Below are 14,750 nucleotides of genomic sequence, written 5' to 3' on the forward strand. Positions count from 1 at the left end.
TTGTTCTCTGTAGGAACTGAGGCAGCTTGTTGTGAGGCCGTGGAAGGATCTGAAATCCCAGCCCCGTGAATCTGTGGGCATCAGTAGCATGCGCCGGCAGCCTGGAACCCAGCGGTCCTCCCTCCCGAGACTGCTCCCTCTGCTCTGGCAAATGCCCTTGGCCGACCTCCTGGTGAGGGAACAGCCGGGACAGCCCCTCTGACTGTGAAGGGTTGGGATTTGTGGGGTCCGTGTCCAGCCCTCTCCCATCGGCTGGGGGGAGCCTCTAATGAGGGAGGGAGTGGTGGGGAGGCGGGAGGAGCACAAATGGGCCCTAAGCTCTTCCTCGGTCTCCGCAGTGCGGCTGGGGCAGCAAAAGCGAGGGGAAGGAGAGGAGGTCTGGGTTCCAGCCCGACTGTCTGGGATCTGCAACCGACCCCAGGCCATTCCTTAGCCTGATTGTGCCCCAGGGTTCTCGCCCCTCAGTTTCTGCCGTCCTCTCTTCCCCCCACATGGGATGCAAAGTGAAGGTTCCACACCCCGGTTAGGGACGTACAAGCTGTAACCAAGGTGTCTGCGCAGACCGCACGGCTCTGCTCCCAGGACTGTCCACCCCCTTCCTGGGAACCCTCTGCTCTCCCTCAGTGAGCAAGGCCGTGTCTGCCAAGCGGCCCTTCGGACTGCTCCTTGGTGGACCAAGCCTGGGCATCCGACGCAAGCAACGTCTTCCTTAGCTGCCCAGTCACCCGCCATCTGGACAGAAAATTGGGCTGGTCTCCTCGGGTATGTGGGGACCCAGGGTGAGCGGAGGGACTGTAAAGGCGAGGGGTTCCACGATAGAACGGCATTGAGTCCCCAAGGGGGTGTAGCGGCTCCTCCGTGGCCCCGTGCAGCCCCCGCCCCGGGTGGGCAGCCCCTTACCCAGGTGGGCAGCTCCACGCGGTAGTTCAGATCCCCGAGCCAGAAGAGGTGGGTGAAGCGGTGAGTGATGTTGAAAGGGCTTAGCTTCTTGTCCCCCAGAGCCAGAAACCGGAGAATGCTCATGTAGTTCTGGTTTCGCCTATTTAAATGAAAAAGTAGCCGTCTTGTATGGGGTCACTGGTTCCCTATTTCACCACCATGGCGGGAAGGCGGAGGGAGCCTGGGGGGATGGAGACGTAATTCTGGGGCCCCGGCTGCAGCAGACCCCATCCGTGTGCAGGTGAGACACAGGGTGCAAAGGGCCTTTCAGGTGGAAACGGGGGCACAGTGCAGGGGCCCCCAGAGCTTCCGTTCAGCAGGGACTGGAATCATGGTTATTCTAGATAGAGGTCTTCATGACTGGGCCCAACGGGCTTTGATCTGTAAGGGTGCCCGGAGGAGGTCCTTCCCTTTAGAAATGGAGTGGTGTTTAGGCATCTAGGAGATCGATGACATATGGAAACGTGTGTCCTGTCCTCCCGACAAGATTCATCCACATGAGAGGTCGCTCTTGTGCCACAGGGACGGGGAAAGCCGGGGGCTGCACGGTAGTTGTAGTGTTTGGGGATGTGAGGTCTGTCTGGGCAGATAACCCCATAACATGCTCTCAGGCAATGAGCTCTATTACCTGAGTTTCTTTTCGCTTCCGGAAGTCAAGTGGCTGTTAACAAATCCCAAAGAGGTTCCGTTGAACATAAACGACACCCCCACGGCTCCCTTGTTCCCTAAAGGGAGGGGAGAAGCAAGAAGTCAGCACAACAGGCAACCTTGGCAAGTGGCGGGAAATCAAGGTGGAGCAACGTTACTCCTCAAGAGGAGAGCGAGAAAAGCAGAACAGCTTCATCTGGAGTGGGAGACTCAGGAGTGGCAGGGACTCGGCGGGGAGGGGGGCATTCCTCCAGGACCAGAGAAAACAGGGTGAAGGGCCTGCGGCCTTGGGAGTCCTCAGCAGGCCTAAGTCATCCAGCTATCCCCCTCCCGGGGACTCATCGTTACCCCACAGGCCAAGCAGGCACGACCACCGAAAGCAGCCAGAAGCCTGGGGAAGATTTAAAGACAAAGGAGCCCGGGGCTGGGTAGGCTGACATTCCCCCAGCTAATCAGGCTCCTGGTGGGACCAAAACCCTCACTGAGGCCACCTCTTATTCGGAGTTTCAACCTATTCTAGACTAGTGGTTCTCAAAGTGTGTTCCCCAAAGAACAGCAGCAGCACCTGGGAATGTTGAAGTGCAAATTCGCAGGCCCCGCCCCGGCCCTGCCAAATCAGAAATTCTGGAGGCGGGGCCCAGGACTGTGGGCGAAACAAGCCCCGTAGGTCAGGGGTGGGCAAAACGCAGGCCCGATGTCAGGTCAGGTGAAGATAATTTTTACATTTTTAAATAGTTGGGGGAAAAAATCAAAAGAAGGTTTTGTGACACATTAAAATGGTATGAAATTCAAATAGGAGCCCATAAATAACATTTTATTGGAACACAGCTACGCCCACAGAGTTGAGTAGTTGCAAGAGAGGCTGCATGACCTGCAGAGCCTGAAATATTTCCCGGCTGGCCTTTTAGAGACAAAATTTGCCAACCCCTTTTCCAGGGCATTCTGACGCATGCAGAAGTCTGAGAGCCTGCTCTAGTCAACGGCTTGAGCTGTACGTATCAGGCCCTTGAAATGTGGCTGGTCCCAACTGAGGAGGACTGTAAATACAAAGATGCACCAGAATTATAGGCCTCAGCAAGAAAAACAGAATGTAAAATATTTAGTAATTTTTATATTGCATACCTACTGAAATGGTAATCTTTTGAATGAATGTTTGATTAAATGTTATGAAAATCGACTTCACCTGTTTCCTTTAACTTTCTTGAATGCGGCTCCTAGAAAATTCGTAGCCACCTATGTGGCTCTCCCTCTGTGTGAGCTGGACAGCACTGGGTGGAGCCTAAGTGGAAGGACCTCAAAGATCATCCACCTATCAACGATGGGTGGCCCTGCTCCCCCGCCCCAGCAGGTGGGGGGGGCCTCTCCTTCCAGCTTTCTCCCCATCCTGCAATGTGACCTGGTTTAAATCCCTGCCCACCACTTTCTTGCCACTGGACCTGGGACAGGCTAAGGAACATCACTGTCACCTCCAGCATCTTGTCTGTGAATGGGGTCAACAACGGTCCTTGCCCCCCATGGGGCGTTTCTAGTAAATGGGATAATACTCCTAGAGCATTTAGCTCTCGGCTGTGCACATGTATGTTCTCAAAAAGGCCTTAGTTCTTCTAGGGATGATGTCCACCAGCATTAGCCAACCAGCATTCACTGGGCTCTGTTCCATGGTAACCACGGCTGGGAGTCATTTGAGGGGAGAAGAGGGGAAAGAGGCCAGCCCCAGGGTCGGGGGAAGGGAGGAGCAGGTGCATGGGATGTGAGCAGGCTGCTGTGTGCACAGTCCCTTGTCCAGTGCCCAGCACCATGTTGGGGGGACACACAGGTGGCTCTGTCATGATGAATGAGAGCTGGGACAACAGCCGGAGGCGAGGCCTGGCTGAGGTGTGGTTTTAGCTCGTACCGGAGGTCTGACTACCTTACGTGTATTGGGAAGGGGCCGGTGGCAGGCGGGTGGGCAGCCCACGCAGGCTGCAGCAAGGATAGAGAGAGGTTCCTGGGCAGCAGAAGGGCGTGGGCTTTGACAGGGCAGCTCCGGAGACAGGAAGGAAGGGGTCAAGTGGGTGTGGACGCGGGCAACGTGTGGTTTGTCAGCAGAAAAGCTGAGCGAGTTCTTCACATTCGATTGCAGCAATTCTTCTGTTTCCTGTTGTCTCGGGGACTCTGTCCTGTCCCCGACTCCAACCACCAGAAACCACTGGCCTCGCGCCCTCAACCCCGCCCACGGCCTGCGTGGGTGCACCTGCCCACACGCGCTCACACAGACTCACGTACTCGGATTTGCGTGTAGACTCACACACACTCAGACTCACACATAGACACACGAGCACTCACATCCACACCCACACACAGACTCACACTCACAGATGGCACTCCGGTCGTCCTCTGCTCTGAATTCAATTCCCGAAGGTGCCCTGACTGGTCCCCCTTGGCTCACCGCTAATACCAGCATTTCCGCATCCAACCCGAGTCGTTCTCGATCTACACCAGGGGTTGGCAACAGAAAGCCTGCGGGCCAAATCCAGCCCCCACCTGTGTCTGCGAGCAAAGCTTTCTGGAACACAGCCACTCGCGTTCCCGTTTGTGCAATCTGTAGTTCCTTTCGTGTCATGGCACCCGGCCCACAGAGCCTAAAATATTTACCATGTGGCCCTTTACAGAGAGTCTGTCAACTCCTGTCCTAGGTCCTTGGTTCTCTAGGTCGGGCCTGCGGGCCAGCAGCATGACCCCACCTGCTAGCTAGTTGGAAACTCAAGAACGTCAGGTTCCACCTGCTACCTGCCGAGTCAGAACCCGCATTTTAGCCAGATCCCCAGCAGCACTGGTGTAGACCCCGGGTGGAGGCTGGGGGAACCCACCAACCCACTTACCCAGGGCTGAGGGGAGGCCTGGAAGTGAGACACAGGGATGTCCCGGTCAGCTCGGGTGGGACGACCACATGAGCACAGCCCCCTCCCTGCTCACCCAGCGTGTTGGCGATGCCTGTCTTCACATTGTCAGTGCAGATGTGACTGATGCGGTTCTCATGCTCCGGCTTGGCCAGCACCACAATTCGGATGTTCCAGAGGGTGTGGATGGCAATCTGGGGGGGCGGACAACACAGTCACCCTTGGCCAGGGCACGGTGCCTGACCACAGGGCAAGAGATCTCCCCCCCAGCCCTGACCTCCAAGATGGGGGACCCTATCTGTAATCCCTAAACTTCGGGGGAGCGTCTAACGATGCCCTGCAGATGCAACAAAGTATATTAAAGATGAGAGCCAGGACTGGCAAGATTTTAATGAAGGATGATCTACAAGCAGGGGCAAGGACGAGGGAGGGCCCCAGTGATTTTCAGCAACACCAATCTCAGAATAGAGGTGCTCCTCTCTGGCCCTGGAAGGTAGAGGTGGTGGTGGGGAATGACCACTGAGCAAACGGGCATCTTTGGAAGTTGAGAGCTCACAGGCCGAGCCCACCCTTGCGTCTGAGATGCTCCTGGCCAACCTCACAAAGCCCACTGCCCCGGAGTTCCACCCAGCGCCCTGGCCAGCTACTCACTGTTTTAAAAGTCATGCTGGTGATTTCTTGCAGGGAGTGTCTGAGTATCTCCAGCCACTCCTTCTCTCCCAGGGGGTCCTCCTGGGTGCCGATCACGTAGATGTCATGGGGGATGTAATCAGCAGAGTCATCCCGCGTCTTTCCCTGCCCCTTGGAGAGAAACCAGGACGTGATCTTCTTGGGAGGGGGGGCGTTACCTTCAACAGCAAAACCCAACACCAAGTGAGTCAAAGGTACATCAGGTGAGTTCAAAACACAGGTGGGGGCAAGTGTGTGGGGCAGGAGCTTCACCCAGCCACTGAAAACCACTCGGGCCACCCCACGAAATGCCACAGCTGGAGAATTAGGTACTATTACCCCCAGGATGTCAGGTGGGGTCAGAGCACAGTTAAGTCTCTCTGTAAAGAGAACATGAAGTTTCAGAGACTGGAAATAACCGAAGATTCCGTAGGGTGACTTGAACTAGTTGCACGAGACGTCAAACACCGTCCTAGCCTTTGGGGCTGACTGAGTAACTGAGACAGTCCTCGAGGAGTTTACATCCTGTTGGCAAGGACGGCCCAGCAGGCTGACAGGTTTGGGAGACAACAGGGACTTCCTTGCAAACCAGAGAGATCTCAGCCACAAACTGAGAGCCGAAGAGACAGGAGGAGTGTGGAGACCTCCTCCATTCTCATTTCGAAAAATGAGTCAAAGTAGCTTAATAAAGACATGATGAAGGATTTATTTCTCCTCGAAACACCCCTTCAAGGTTGCGTAAACTTTTCCCCCAGAGAGATAACCTTCTTGGCCAAGAATCCAAGTAACTTGACGGCGGCCATTCTGCTCCCCACTATGGTTCACAGTGCGAGCATAAGCCCTAGGGGCTGGTGGTCTCTGCTTGGGGAGACCCCACCCAGCCACCCAGCCAGCTCCTTCTGCACTGCCTTCTGCGTGAACAGCGCCCCCTCCAGGATGGACTTCACCATGTCCAGCCGAATCTAAGCCCCCCATGCTCACAGAGGGAAAAACAGGGGCAGCATGCCCCCGTGCATGAACCCCTGAGAGTGAGTTGATGAAATCAGGTGGCCAGTAAAAAACACAAGAGAGGACAGAAGAGGACATGGGACCCCAAGCATGGGCCAGAGTTCAACTTCAGTACTGCTGTGCCCCCTGCAATATTGGGGCCTGAATGCCTGTGGAGGGCTGGTGGCTTGTGGAATTGGGCTCAGGTGCTCTGGCCCACTCTCCCTTCAGCCCATAGGCCAGGAGGAGCAAATTATGTTCTCATTTCCAGATCACCCCCTGCCCCTCCTCGAAGGGCTGCTGTTCACCCCCCACCCCGCCCACAGCTGCTGGTTGGCTATCTGTTGGGTCAGAGGGTGGGTGAGCCTGACTCTGCTCTGGACAATGTGGGGTTAGAAGGACACCCAGTTAAATTCAAGTTTCAGATAAACAACAGAGAACTGTTACAAAAGGTATGCCCCGTGCAGTATCCATTTAACTAAAATTCAAGTGAACTAGACATCCTGTATCTACTTATTTTTTTCCTAGCTAAATACTTCCATGAAATAATTATTTAGTATAATTTATATTTAGTGTGATATATCTAGTTTATAAATATATATTAGTATATAAGTACACAGTACATGGTACAGTATATATTTGGTGTAGATTTAGGACTTATTTTTAGCTGAATAGTTACACTATTTGCTACAACTTATATTCAGTACAATGTATATTAGCATGTTATATAGATTAGTATATAAATACATGTAGTATATATTTAGCAGAATCATTTCTAGCTAGGTACCAATACTAAAAAAAACTTTGCCGTTTACATGAAATTCAAATGTAACTGGGCATCATCTCACTCTCTTTCTCTCTCAATAAATCTGGCAACCCCATCCAGGGAGGGAGTTCTTTCTTCCAGGCCTGAGGCCCCCTTGGAGAGCTGCCTAAGGCTGGCAGGTGCACAAAAGCCTCTTCACCTATCTATCCAGACTATATCTACAACTTTCCAGTTTAGACATGCAAAGTAACCCAGCCCAGCTGCTACTGGGGTATGAGAATCCCAGAGTTCATTTCTCTTATCCATTGTCTCAGCAAAAGTATAGAATTCCCTAGAAAGGAGGCTGTGCAGACAGGCTAGGGGGTGGGGGGTGGAGGGTGGGAGGAAGAGAGATGCCCCCCCATCCATTTGCAGATGCCTGAGGCAGCAAAGCAGAACCCAAGAGGAGGTGGGGGGAGGGAGTGTGCGGGGGAACCTACCCATGTTCCAGGTGCCGATGAAGATGGTGATCATGTCTGGTTCCGGCTGCTCCGAGTGCTTGTTCTTCATCTGCTGAAGAAGCTGGCAGAAGCCCTCTCTCTTCTAGGGATTGAAGGGCAGACAGACTCAGAAAGGCCTCCTCCTCCCTGCACATTACACTTTCAAAGGGCTTGGTCAGCTTCAAGAAAACTGAGAGCAGCGCAAATCAGTACGAACTTGCAGGAGAGCATCTGGAAAGAGGGTCCGAAGTCTTAAGGAAGTGGCTTCTCTTTGACCCTGCCAATCCTCTGCAAGGATCTGACTCTAAGACACCAGGAACCTCACAAAGACCCAGCCACAGCACAGGGACTGCAGTATGCACGTCAATACAGAAAAAAACTAGAAACAACCTTAATGTCCAATCCTAGGAAGCAAGTTAATAACCGTAGTATGGGTCATCCACATGCCAGAATACTGTAGGGTTCACAAGTTCTGCTGCAGAAATACTTTCTCAACCAGGATAGATGTCCAAACTACGTTGTTACGTGCAAAAAGCCAGTTGACAAAACAGTATAAATAGCATTGTTGCATTTTTATTAAAAACACAAACAAGGAGGGGCGCCTGGGTGGCTCAGCCGTTAAGCATCTGCCTTCAGCTCAGGTCATGATCCCAGGGTCCTGGGATTGAGCCCCGCATCGGGCTCCCTGCTCAGCGGGAAGCCTGCTTCTCCCTCTCCCACTCCCCCTGCTTGTGTTCCTGCTCTCACTGTGTCTCTCTCTGTCAAAAACATAAATAAAATCTTAAAACACACACACACACACACACACACGCGGGGAGCCTGGGTGGCTCAGTTGGTTAAGCATCTGACTTTGGCTCAGGTCATGATCTTGGGGTCCTGGGATTGAGCCCCGTGTGGGACTCCCTGCTCAGCGGGGAGTCTGCTTCCTTCTCTCCCTCTGCCCCTTCCCCCTGCTCATGCTCTCTGTGTCTCTCTCTCAAATAAATAAATAAAATCTTTAAAGAAAACAAAACAAAAAAACATCCTGAGAGTCCAAAGTCTACTAGCAGCATATGGATGCTTCCATTTTAAACCTTTTATTTGTATTTGTTACTTTTTCACCAATGAGAATAGTTATTTAATGAAAGAAAATTTAGATCTAAGAAAGCAAAAAGAAAAGAATACATGAAGGCTGTCAGCGACTCCTGAAGAGTCCTCCCTGACTTGTCCCGGGTCCCTGGGTGTGCAGGGGGCACAAAGCAGAGCGGACTGTCAAGGGCAGGCTGACCACCCAAGCACACACACCAATTTTAGGTTGTACCATATGAAATTACCAGCGTTTAGCTGTTTCGCACCTACAGAGATGGCAATTTCGTATGATTCAACCTAAAAAATTGCAAATCTCAGTTAATCAATCCCCTCTGAAGAAACCTGCTCACAAAGATGTTATGCTGACTGTCGTTATGGAAACCTGCCTTTAGTTTGGGATGGCTCAAAATGTGGTGCCTCAGTTTACTGCCATGTCTCAATCCTTCTGAGCCTGCAGCAATGAGCAGAATTGGTTTTTAGATCTATGTCCATGTACCCAGAATGAGGTCCAGCCAGACGTTCCTTCTCTCCATTTTCCCCCCGCCTGTCTGGCCCCCTGCATCTTTGTTTCTCCCAGCCCCTTCTCTGTCATTCCTCCGAGTTCGTCCCACCCTCTCCGCCAGTTCTGGGCACCGCCTGGCCTCCTGCTGCCCTCCCACCAGCACCCCCCCACACCCGCTGACACATCATCTATGGGGCAGGTGAAAGAAGGAAGGTTCTGGCACTTGGTGGGGACTGTCCCTGTACGCCTGAGCTGGGAGCCCTTGTCCCTCAGCCTTGCCATGGTGCTAACGCCTGGTCAGCCAACAGCTGATGTGATGAAAGCTCTCTGTGCCCTGCCTCGTGTGAGCCATATACTACAGGATAAAGAGTAAGGCCAAGATGGAGGGTCTCAGGCCCTGGTTGGCACGTCAGAGGGGAGTGACCAGATCACAGAGAACCCTGCCTCTGGCTATACAGAGGCCCAGTGCAATGCTCAAAGACCCCGAGTATTTTCATTGCCCCACACCACCTCCTGCTCCAGGAGCCAGGACTGGTGGGGCATCTTACTCCTGCAGAGTGGGGCAAAAGGTGGCCACAGAAGGAGTGCTAGTTGGTATTCAGATTTAAATCTGAGATGCCCCAGAGGACTTCTGAGTCCAGCCCAGAGAAGCTAAAAAGTCTCCCAGTGGGGATCAGGGCCGGATGAGACATAAGTGATAAAGGATGGACCCTCTTGGGGGCAGGGAATGTGGCAGAGTGGGGAGGATGAACCTGCAGCTGTTCAAATCCCCGCCAACCTGGAATGTGTCCCCTAATTTCCTGGGACTGGTTTTCCCAGATGGGAAATGAGTGGTGAGAATTGAGCAAGCTAACGGTGCAAATTTCCAGGCACACACAAGCCTCCAAAGACATGTGTCCCCCACTCCCCTCCTGACCCATCTAAGTACTCTGTCCTCACTTACTTTGGAGTCAGCAAAAACATATTCCTTCCGCAGGGTCTTCTCCCTCTCGGTTTCCACCAAAATCACCAACTTGTTCAGAAACTTCTGAGATTTGATGAGCTGTAGGACTTAAGAGCAATGAAAGTTTATTTATTCATTCATCCACTTATCACCCAATATGTAGAGTCTATGCTATATTCTGGCACCTAATCAGCAACAATCCTGATTTCCCATCCCCAGGTGAGCACCCAATTTGTGCCTAGTCGCCTAGATCCCTTTGCTCCTGGCTGTAATATCAGAAAGGGACTCATGCTTGGGAAGGGTGGTGCCTGGAATAAGCAAGAGGTGGCCTGGCCAGAGCAGAGACAGTGTGAACTGTCACCTTTTCATCTTCCTCCCTCTCTCCCTTGCTTTCTCTCCTCCTCCTCCCCCCTACCTCAATTACTTCCTTTCTCTTCCCTCTTTTACTTTGCTTTTAATTCATATCTAAATCAAAACTGTTTACTTCTATCAACAATCAAGACTCAAGCTGTTCTACAAGATTTTTTACAAACAATAGTATCCCCCCAACTCCACCTCTCCAATGTCCTTCTACCTATAGGCAATTACATTTAACTCCTTTAATGGGTTCTTTGGGAATTTTACTGTGTCTCTAAATAACATGCTATTACTTCTTCCTGGTATTTCAGTCTCCTAAATAACATGCTTCTATTACTTCTTCCTGGTGTTTCAGTTTTAGATATTTCCTATTATGTATTGACTTCCCACTACAGAAGGTGGAGGTTTAGTCCTCTTCCACACAGGTTGTACTCTCACCACTCCTCGCTCCCTACCAATGCATAATTTCGGTCCCATCATCATCTTCCAGTAATTATATCACCATTTTGATCAGTTAAGTATTCAGTGTTATGACTATGGAAATGCTACTGATAAGCCTCGATTGCTTCCCTTTTCTTACACAACTTTTTGGTTTTTCCTGGAGTTAATAATTGCCATGCTTTTTCATTGGTCCTAACTCTCTTAGTTTATAACTCTCTTTTCTGTATAATCAAGCACTTTCATCAGTTTTACCATCCTGAGGAAGCCTCTCCCAGAGCCTCTGGGCCCTCTCTTCTCTGGGCTGATGACCTCTAGGTCTCACGCACAGCCATTACCTTAGGACCTTCCCTCTCCATCATTCAGGAATCAATTCACTACTCTTTCTCTTGTACTGGATCCAATTTCTCAGTTATTGTCTTCCTCTTTCTTGTTTTATGCCCAAATTTTGGTAGAGCCACGTCTCTAGTTGTTTCTCAAGAAACAGGAATGGAGAACATACGTTGGAGGCCTTGCATGTCTGAAAACCCTACCCTCACATTTCACTGACCGTTTGGAATTATTTTCCTCAGGACCCTTCCTTGGGAAAACTTGCTCCATCATCTCTAGTTTTTGGCACTGCTGCTGAGAAACTCAATGTCATTTTGATCTACCTGCCTGCAGAAGAGTTAACCTGGAAAGCCTGACTGCCATCCTTGGAAAAGATGCTTGCAAGGTGGTCATTGGTTGTCATCTGGGAACTTGGATTTGGGGAGGGTCCCCAGCCTGTCCTGAACTGGTAAAAGCAGCTTGATACCCCTAAACTATTTATACTAACAGTGTGGTTGCTGAACATCCGCTTTCCTCCTGGGAGTCTGGAATTTGGGTATGTGACAGGCAGAGGGTGCCTATGTGACCAGTCCCATTAAAAATCCCTGGGTGCTGACTCTCTAATGAGCTTCCCTGGTAGACAACATTTCACATGTGTTGTCACAACTCATTGGGGGAGCAATTAAGCATGCCCCGTGTGACTGCACTGGGAGAGGACTCCTGGAAGCCTGTGCTTGATTTCCCCCATGGAATTCCTCCCATATGCCTTTTCCTTCTGCTGATTTTGCTTTGCATCCTTTCACTGGAATACATCATAGCTGTATGACTTTATGCCGAGTCCTGGGAGTTCTCCTTGGTGAATTGCTGAGATAGTCTTGGGGAGCCCTGACAGTCTATAATCTTTTGCTTTGAAGATTTTAGGATCTTTTCTTTGACACCAATGTTGTAAGACTTTCCAGTGTTGTGTGTGCCTCAGGGAGGAACAATGTTCCTCTGTCGTGCTGGGTACTTTGTCGGCTATTTTCAATTTGGAAACTGGTGTTGTTTGGTTCTGAGAGTCTCTCTCATTGTTTCCATTTTCTCTTACTGCCTTATTTTGGTATTAGATGTCTTAGACTGGTCTTCTAATTTTAAATAATCTCTTCTCTCCTATTTTCCCTCCCTTTATCCTTTTGTTCTGCCATCTGGGAGCCTTCAACTTTATCTTGTCACCCTTCCATTCTGTTTTTATTTCTAAAAAATTTCTGCTGTAATGTTTTAATTTCCCTTTCCCTATCTTCTTCCCCTTTCTTCTTTCCTCCTTCTTCATTTCTATTTTGTTCTCTGAATGTTCATTTTAAAATAGCATTCTGTTCTTGTTTCATGGTCCAATTTCTTTTAACCTTCATAATTTGCTCCCTCCAATTTTTTTGTCTTTTTGTTTCTTTTTTGCCTTGAGTCTCACTGCCTATCCCAGGCTTCCCTTCAATGTCTGGTGATCCTTGGCTGTGTGTTCCAACAGTGACAGTGGGGGTCTGTCAAGCAACGCTTCTGCAATGGGTGGTCTCATGGGCTGACTCACAGGGAAACCCACAGGCTGATTTTTGCCCCTGGGCTGGTCACGTGCTCCAGAGAAGCCTCTTCCAACCTCCTGCCTGGAGGGTGTGGGCCTGGCTAGCAGCATCCTGGCCGGGCAGTGATGAAGGTTGTGGTATCAACATTCAGAAGTAACTGTTATTTTGTCCTGTTTCCAGTGAGGTCCTCCATCCTTACCAGGCCTGGTGTCCCCCCCAGCCCTTTAGCTTCTCCAGGAAACTAACATCCTCGTGTATAATGAGTGAGGGGAGACAGAGAGTAGGCTGTGAGGAGTAAGAAAGATCTGATGGGTCTCTTTTAAAATAGATTTTCATCCAATCCTGATGTTTATAACCTCACCTTTACCACCTCTAGGGGCCCCTGACAGTATCGATTCCTGTACCCTTTGTGGGTTCTGTGGTATGAGTCAGGTGTCTCAATTTTTCCTACTACATGCTTAAAACTGAGCCTTTTTAAGTTGGTTATCATTATCCATCTGCTTTTCAGCACTTAGAATTTTGTTGCCACCTCAGGCTCTTGGTTCCTGTGAGTTTTGCTTTTAAGAAGGGAACTGACAAGTGTGTATGTTCAACTGCCATCTTCACTGGAAATCTTACCCAAGGGAGATCGTGGATGTCCTGTGTGCTCAGAAAGCCTATCGCCCTTGTCAGCAGCAGTAAATAGCCCATGGTGTGATTCCTACTGCTGGCAACAGGGATGCCCTGAGACTTTTGCTAATCTGCTACTATGAGGCTCTATCTCTGTCCTTCCGAACTTCTGGTTTTTCCTTGACCCCCATTTGCAGGACCGTGAGGCTGCTTGCAAGATGTGACATCTTGCTTGATCAGGATTAGTATTCTACCAGGGCTAGTAAGAGGCCCACTTGTCCCCACACCCAGCTAAATAAAACTAGCTTTGTGGTTCTTTTCCTTGCAACTCTCCATCTCACCCATGAGCGGGTATGAGCAGTTTGACCTTCAAAACATTCCCAATGTCCATCCTTCCCCATCTCAAGGTCTCCTAACTGGTCTGTCTCCCCACTCCCTGCCATAATTTATTCTCAGCACGGCGGCCAGAGTTCATTTTAAAGTGGGATCATACCACTCCCTTGCTTAAAATCTCCGAACAGTGGTTCACTGCACGTAGAACATACTCCGGGCTCACCAAGCCCAGGACAGGTGCCCCATCTCTGCCCCACCTGTGCTCTGGCCACTCCAGGCTTGCTCACATGACAAGCTTGCTCCCACCTCGGAACCTCTGCCCAAGGGTTTTTCTGTGGTTTTTGTGTGGCCAGCACGTTCGTGACACGCAGGTGCCAGCTCAAATGGCAGTCCTCCATTATTGTCATAACATCCTATTTACATTCCCAGCCTAGAGCTCGTCACTCCCTGACACTTTCCTGGTTTACGTATTTGTGTACTTGGTTATTCTCTCCTTGACTCTCACTTGCGTGGAACCTCCCCGAGAGCCAGGACCCCTCCTGGCTTGTTCACCTCTGCATCCCCAGCGCCTGGCACATCATGACTGCTCAGTAAGTGAATACATTAGGATTTCCTCAGACAGCCACCGGCTTTTCCTATGCATAGAAGACCTCAGTGCCAAAGCTATTCAAGAACACAGGGACCGGAGCAGGGCAAGGGACTCCCAGCACCTGCAATCCAAGATTTCCTCCAGATGATTAGCACTTTATAATAACCATGACTGGAAACTGATTGTGCTAGGACAGGCTAAAGACATGCCTTACGCCACTAGCGCTCGCAAGGACCCTATAGGAATCCGTTTTATGGACGTGGACACGGAGGCTTTGAGTAGGTAAGTCACTAATTTAAGGTCACACCATGATCAAGCCAATGAGCGAGGGAATTACCAAGCTGTGAAACCAGTATGGGAATCCAGTTTACCCAGAGCCCCTCACCTCAGAAGCACACTGCTTCCCGTGCTGGTTATAAAGAGGGCACCCAAACACGCATCCACATGAACTGCGTTACCGCACTGGCCTTGAACTCATTTGTTCATTCATTCATTCATGGATTTGCTCAGTACGTACTGACCGATCACTTACTCTGTCCAAGTACTGTTCTTGACTCTGGGGATTGATTTAGCAGTAAACAAAAAAGCCCCACTTCCTGGCCTCTGTGGAGGCCCCATGTTTTTGGTGGGGGGAGGTGGGGATTTATGAGCGACGCTGTAAGCGCCTAGTCAATCGGCAATC

The 14,750-nt window shown here is 50.6% G+C and overlaps 1 protein-coding gene across 1 annotated transcript in view; it reads right to left on the reverse strand.

The window, feature by feature from the left end:
• The window catches only part of INPP5D (inositol polyphosphate-5-phosphatase D), a 114,543-nt gene that overhangs the window by 27,749 nt on the left and 72,044 nt on the right, over window positions 1–14,750 (reverse strand). Inside the window, exons 10-15 of the mRNA XM_035006837.1 lie at window positions 9,881–9,987; window positions 7,368–7,470; window positions 5,118–5,314; window positions 4,543–4,660; window positions 1,568–1,664; window positions 901–1,039 (exon numbers count right to left, since the gene is read on the reverse strand). Coding sequence (XP_034862728.1) covers window positions 901–1,039; window positions 1,568–1,664; window positions 4,543–4,660; window positions 5,118–5,314; window positions 7,368–7,470; window positions 9,881–9,987 — 761 coding nt within the window. The remainder of the gene's footprint in view (window positions 1–900; window positions 1,040–1,567; window positions 1,665–4,542; window positions 4,661–5,117; window positions 5,315–7,367; window positions 7,471–9,880; window positions 9,988–14,750) is intronic.

This window comes from Mirounga leonina, unplaced genomic scaffold, assembly GCF_011800145.1.
Source record: "Mirounga leonina isolate KUSES-001 unplaced genomic scaffold, KU_Mleo_1.0 Mir_151, whole genome shotgun sequence".
Lineage (NCBI taxonomy): Eukaryota > Metazoa > Chordata > Mammalia > Carnivora > Phocidae > Mirounga > Mirounga leonina.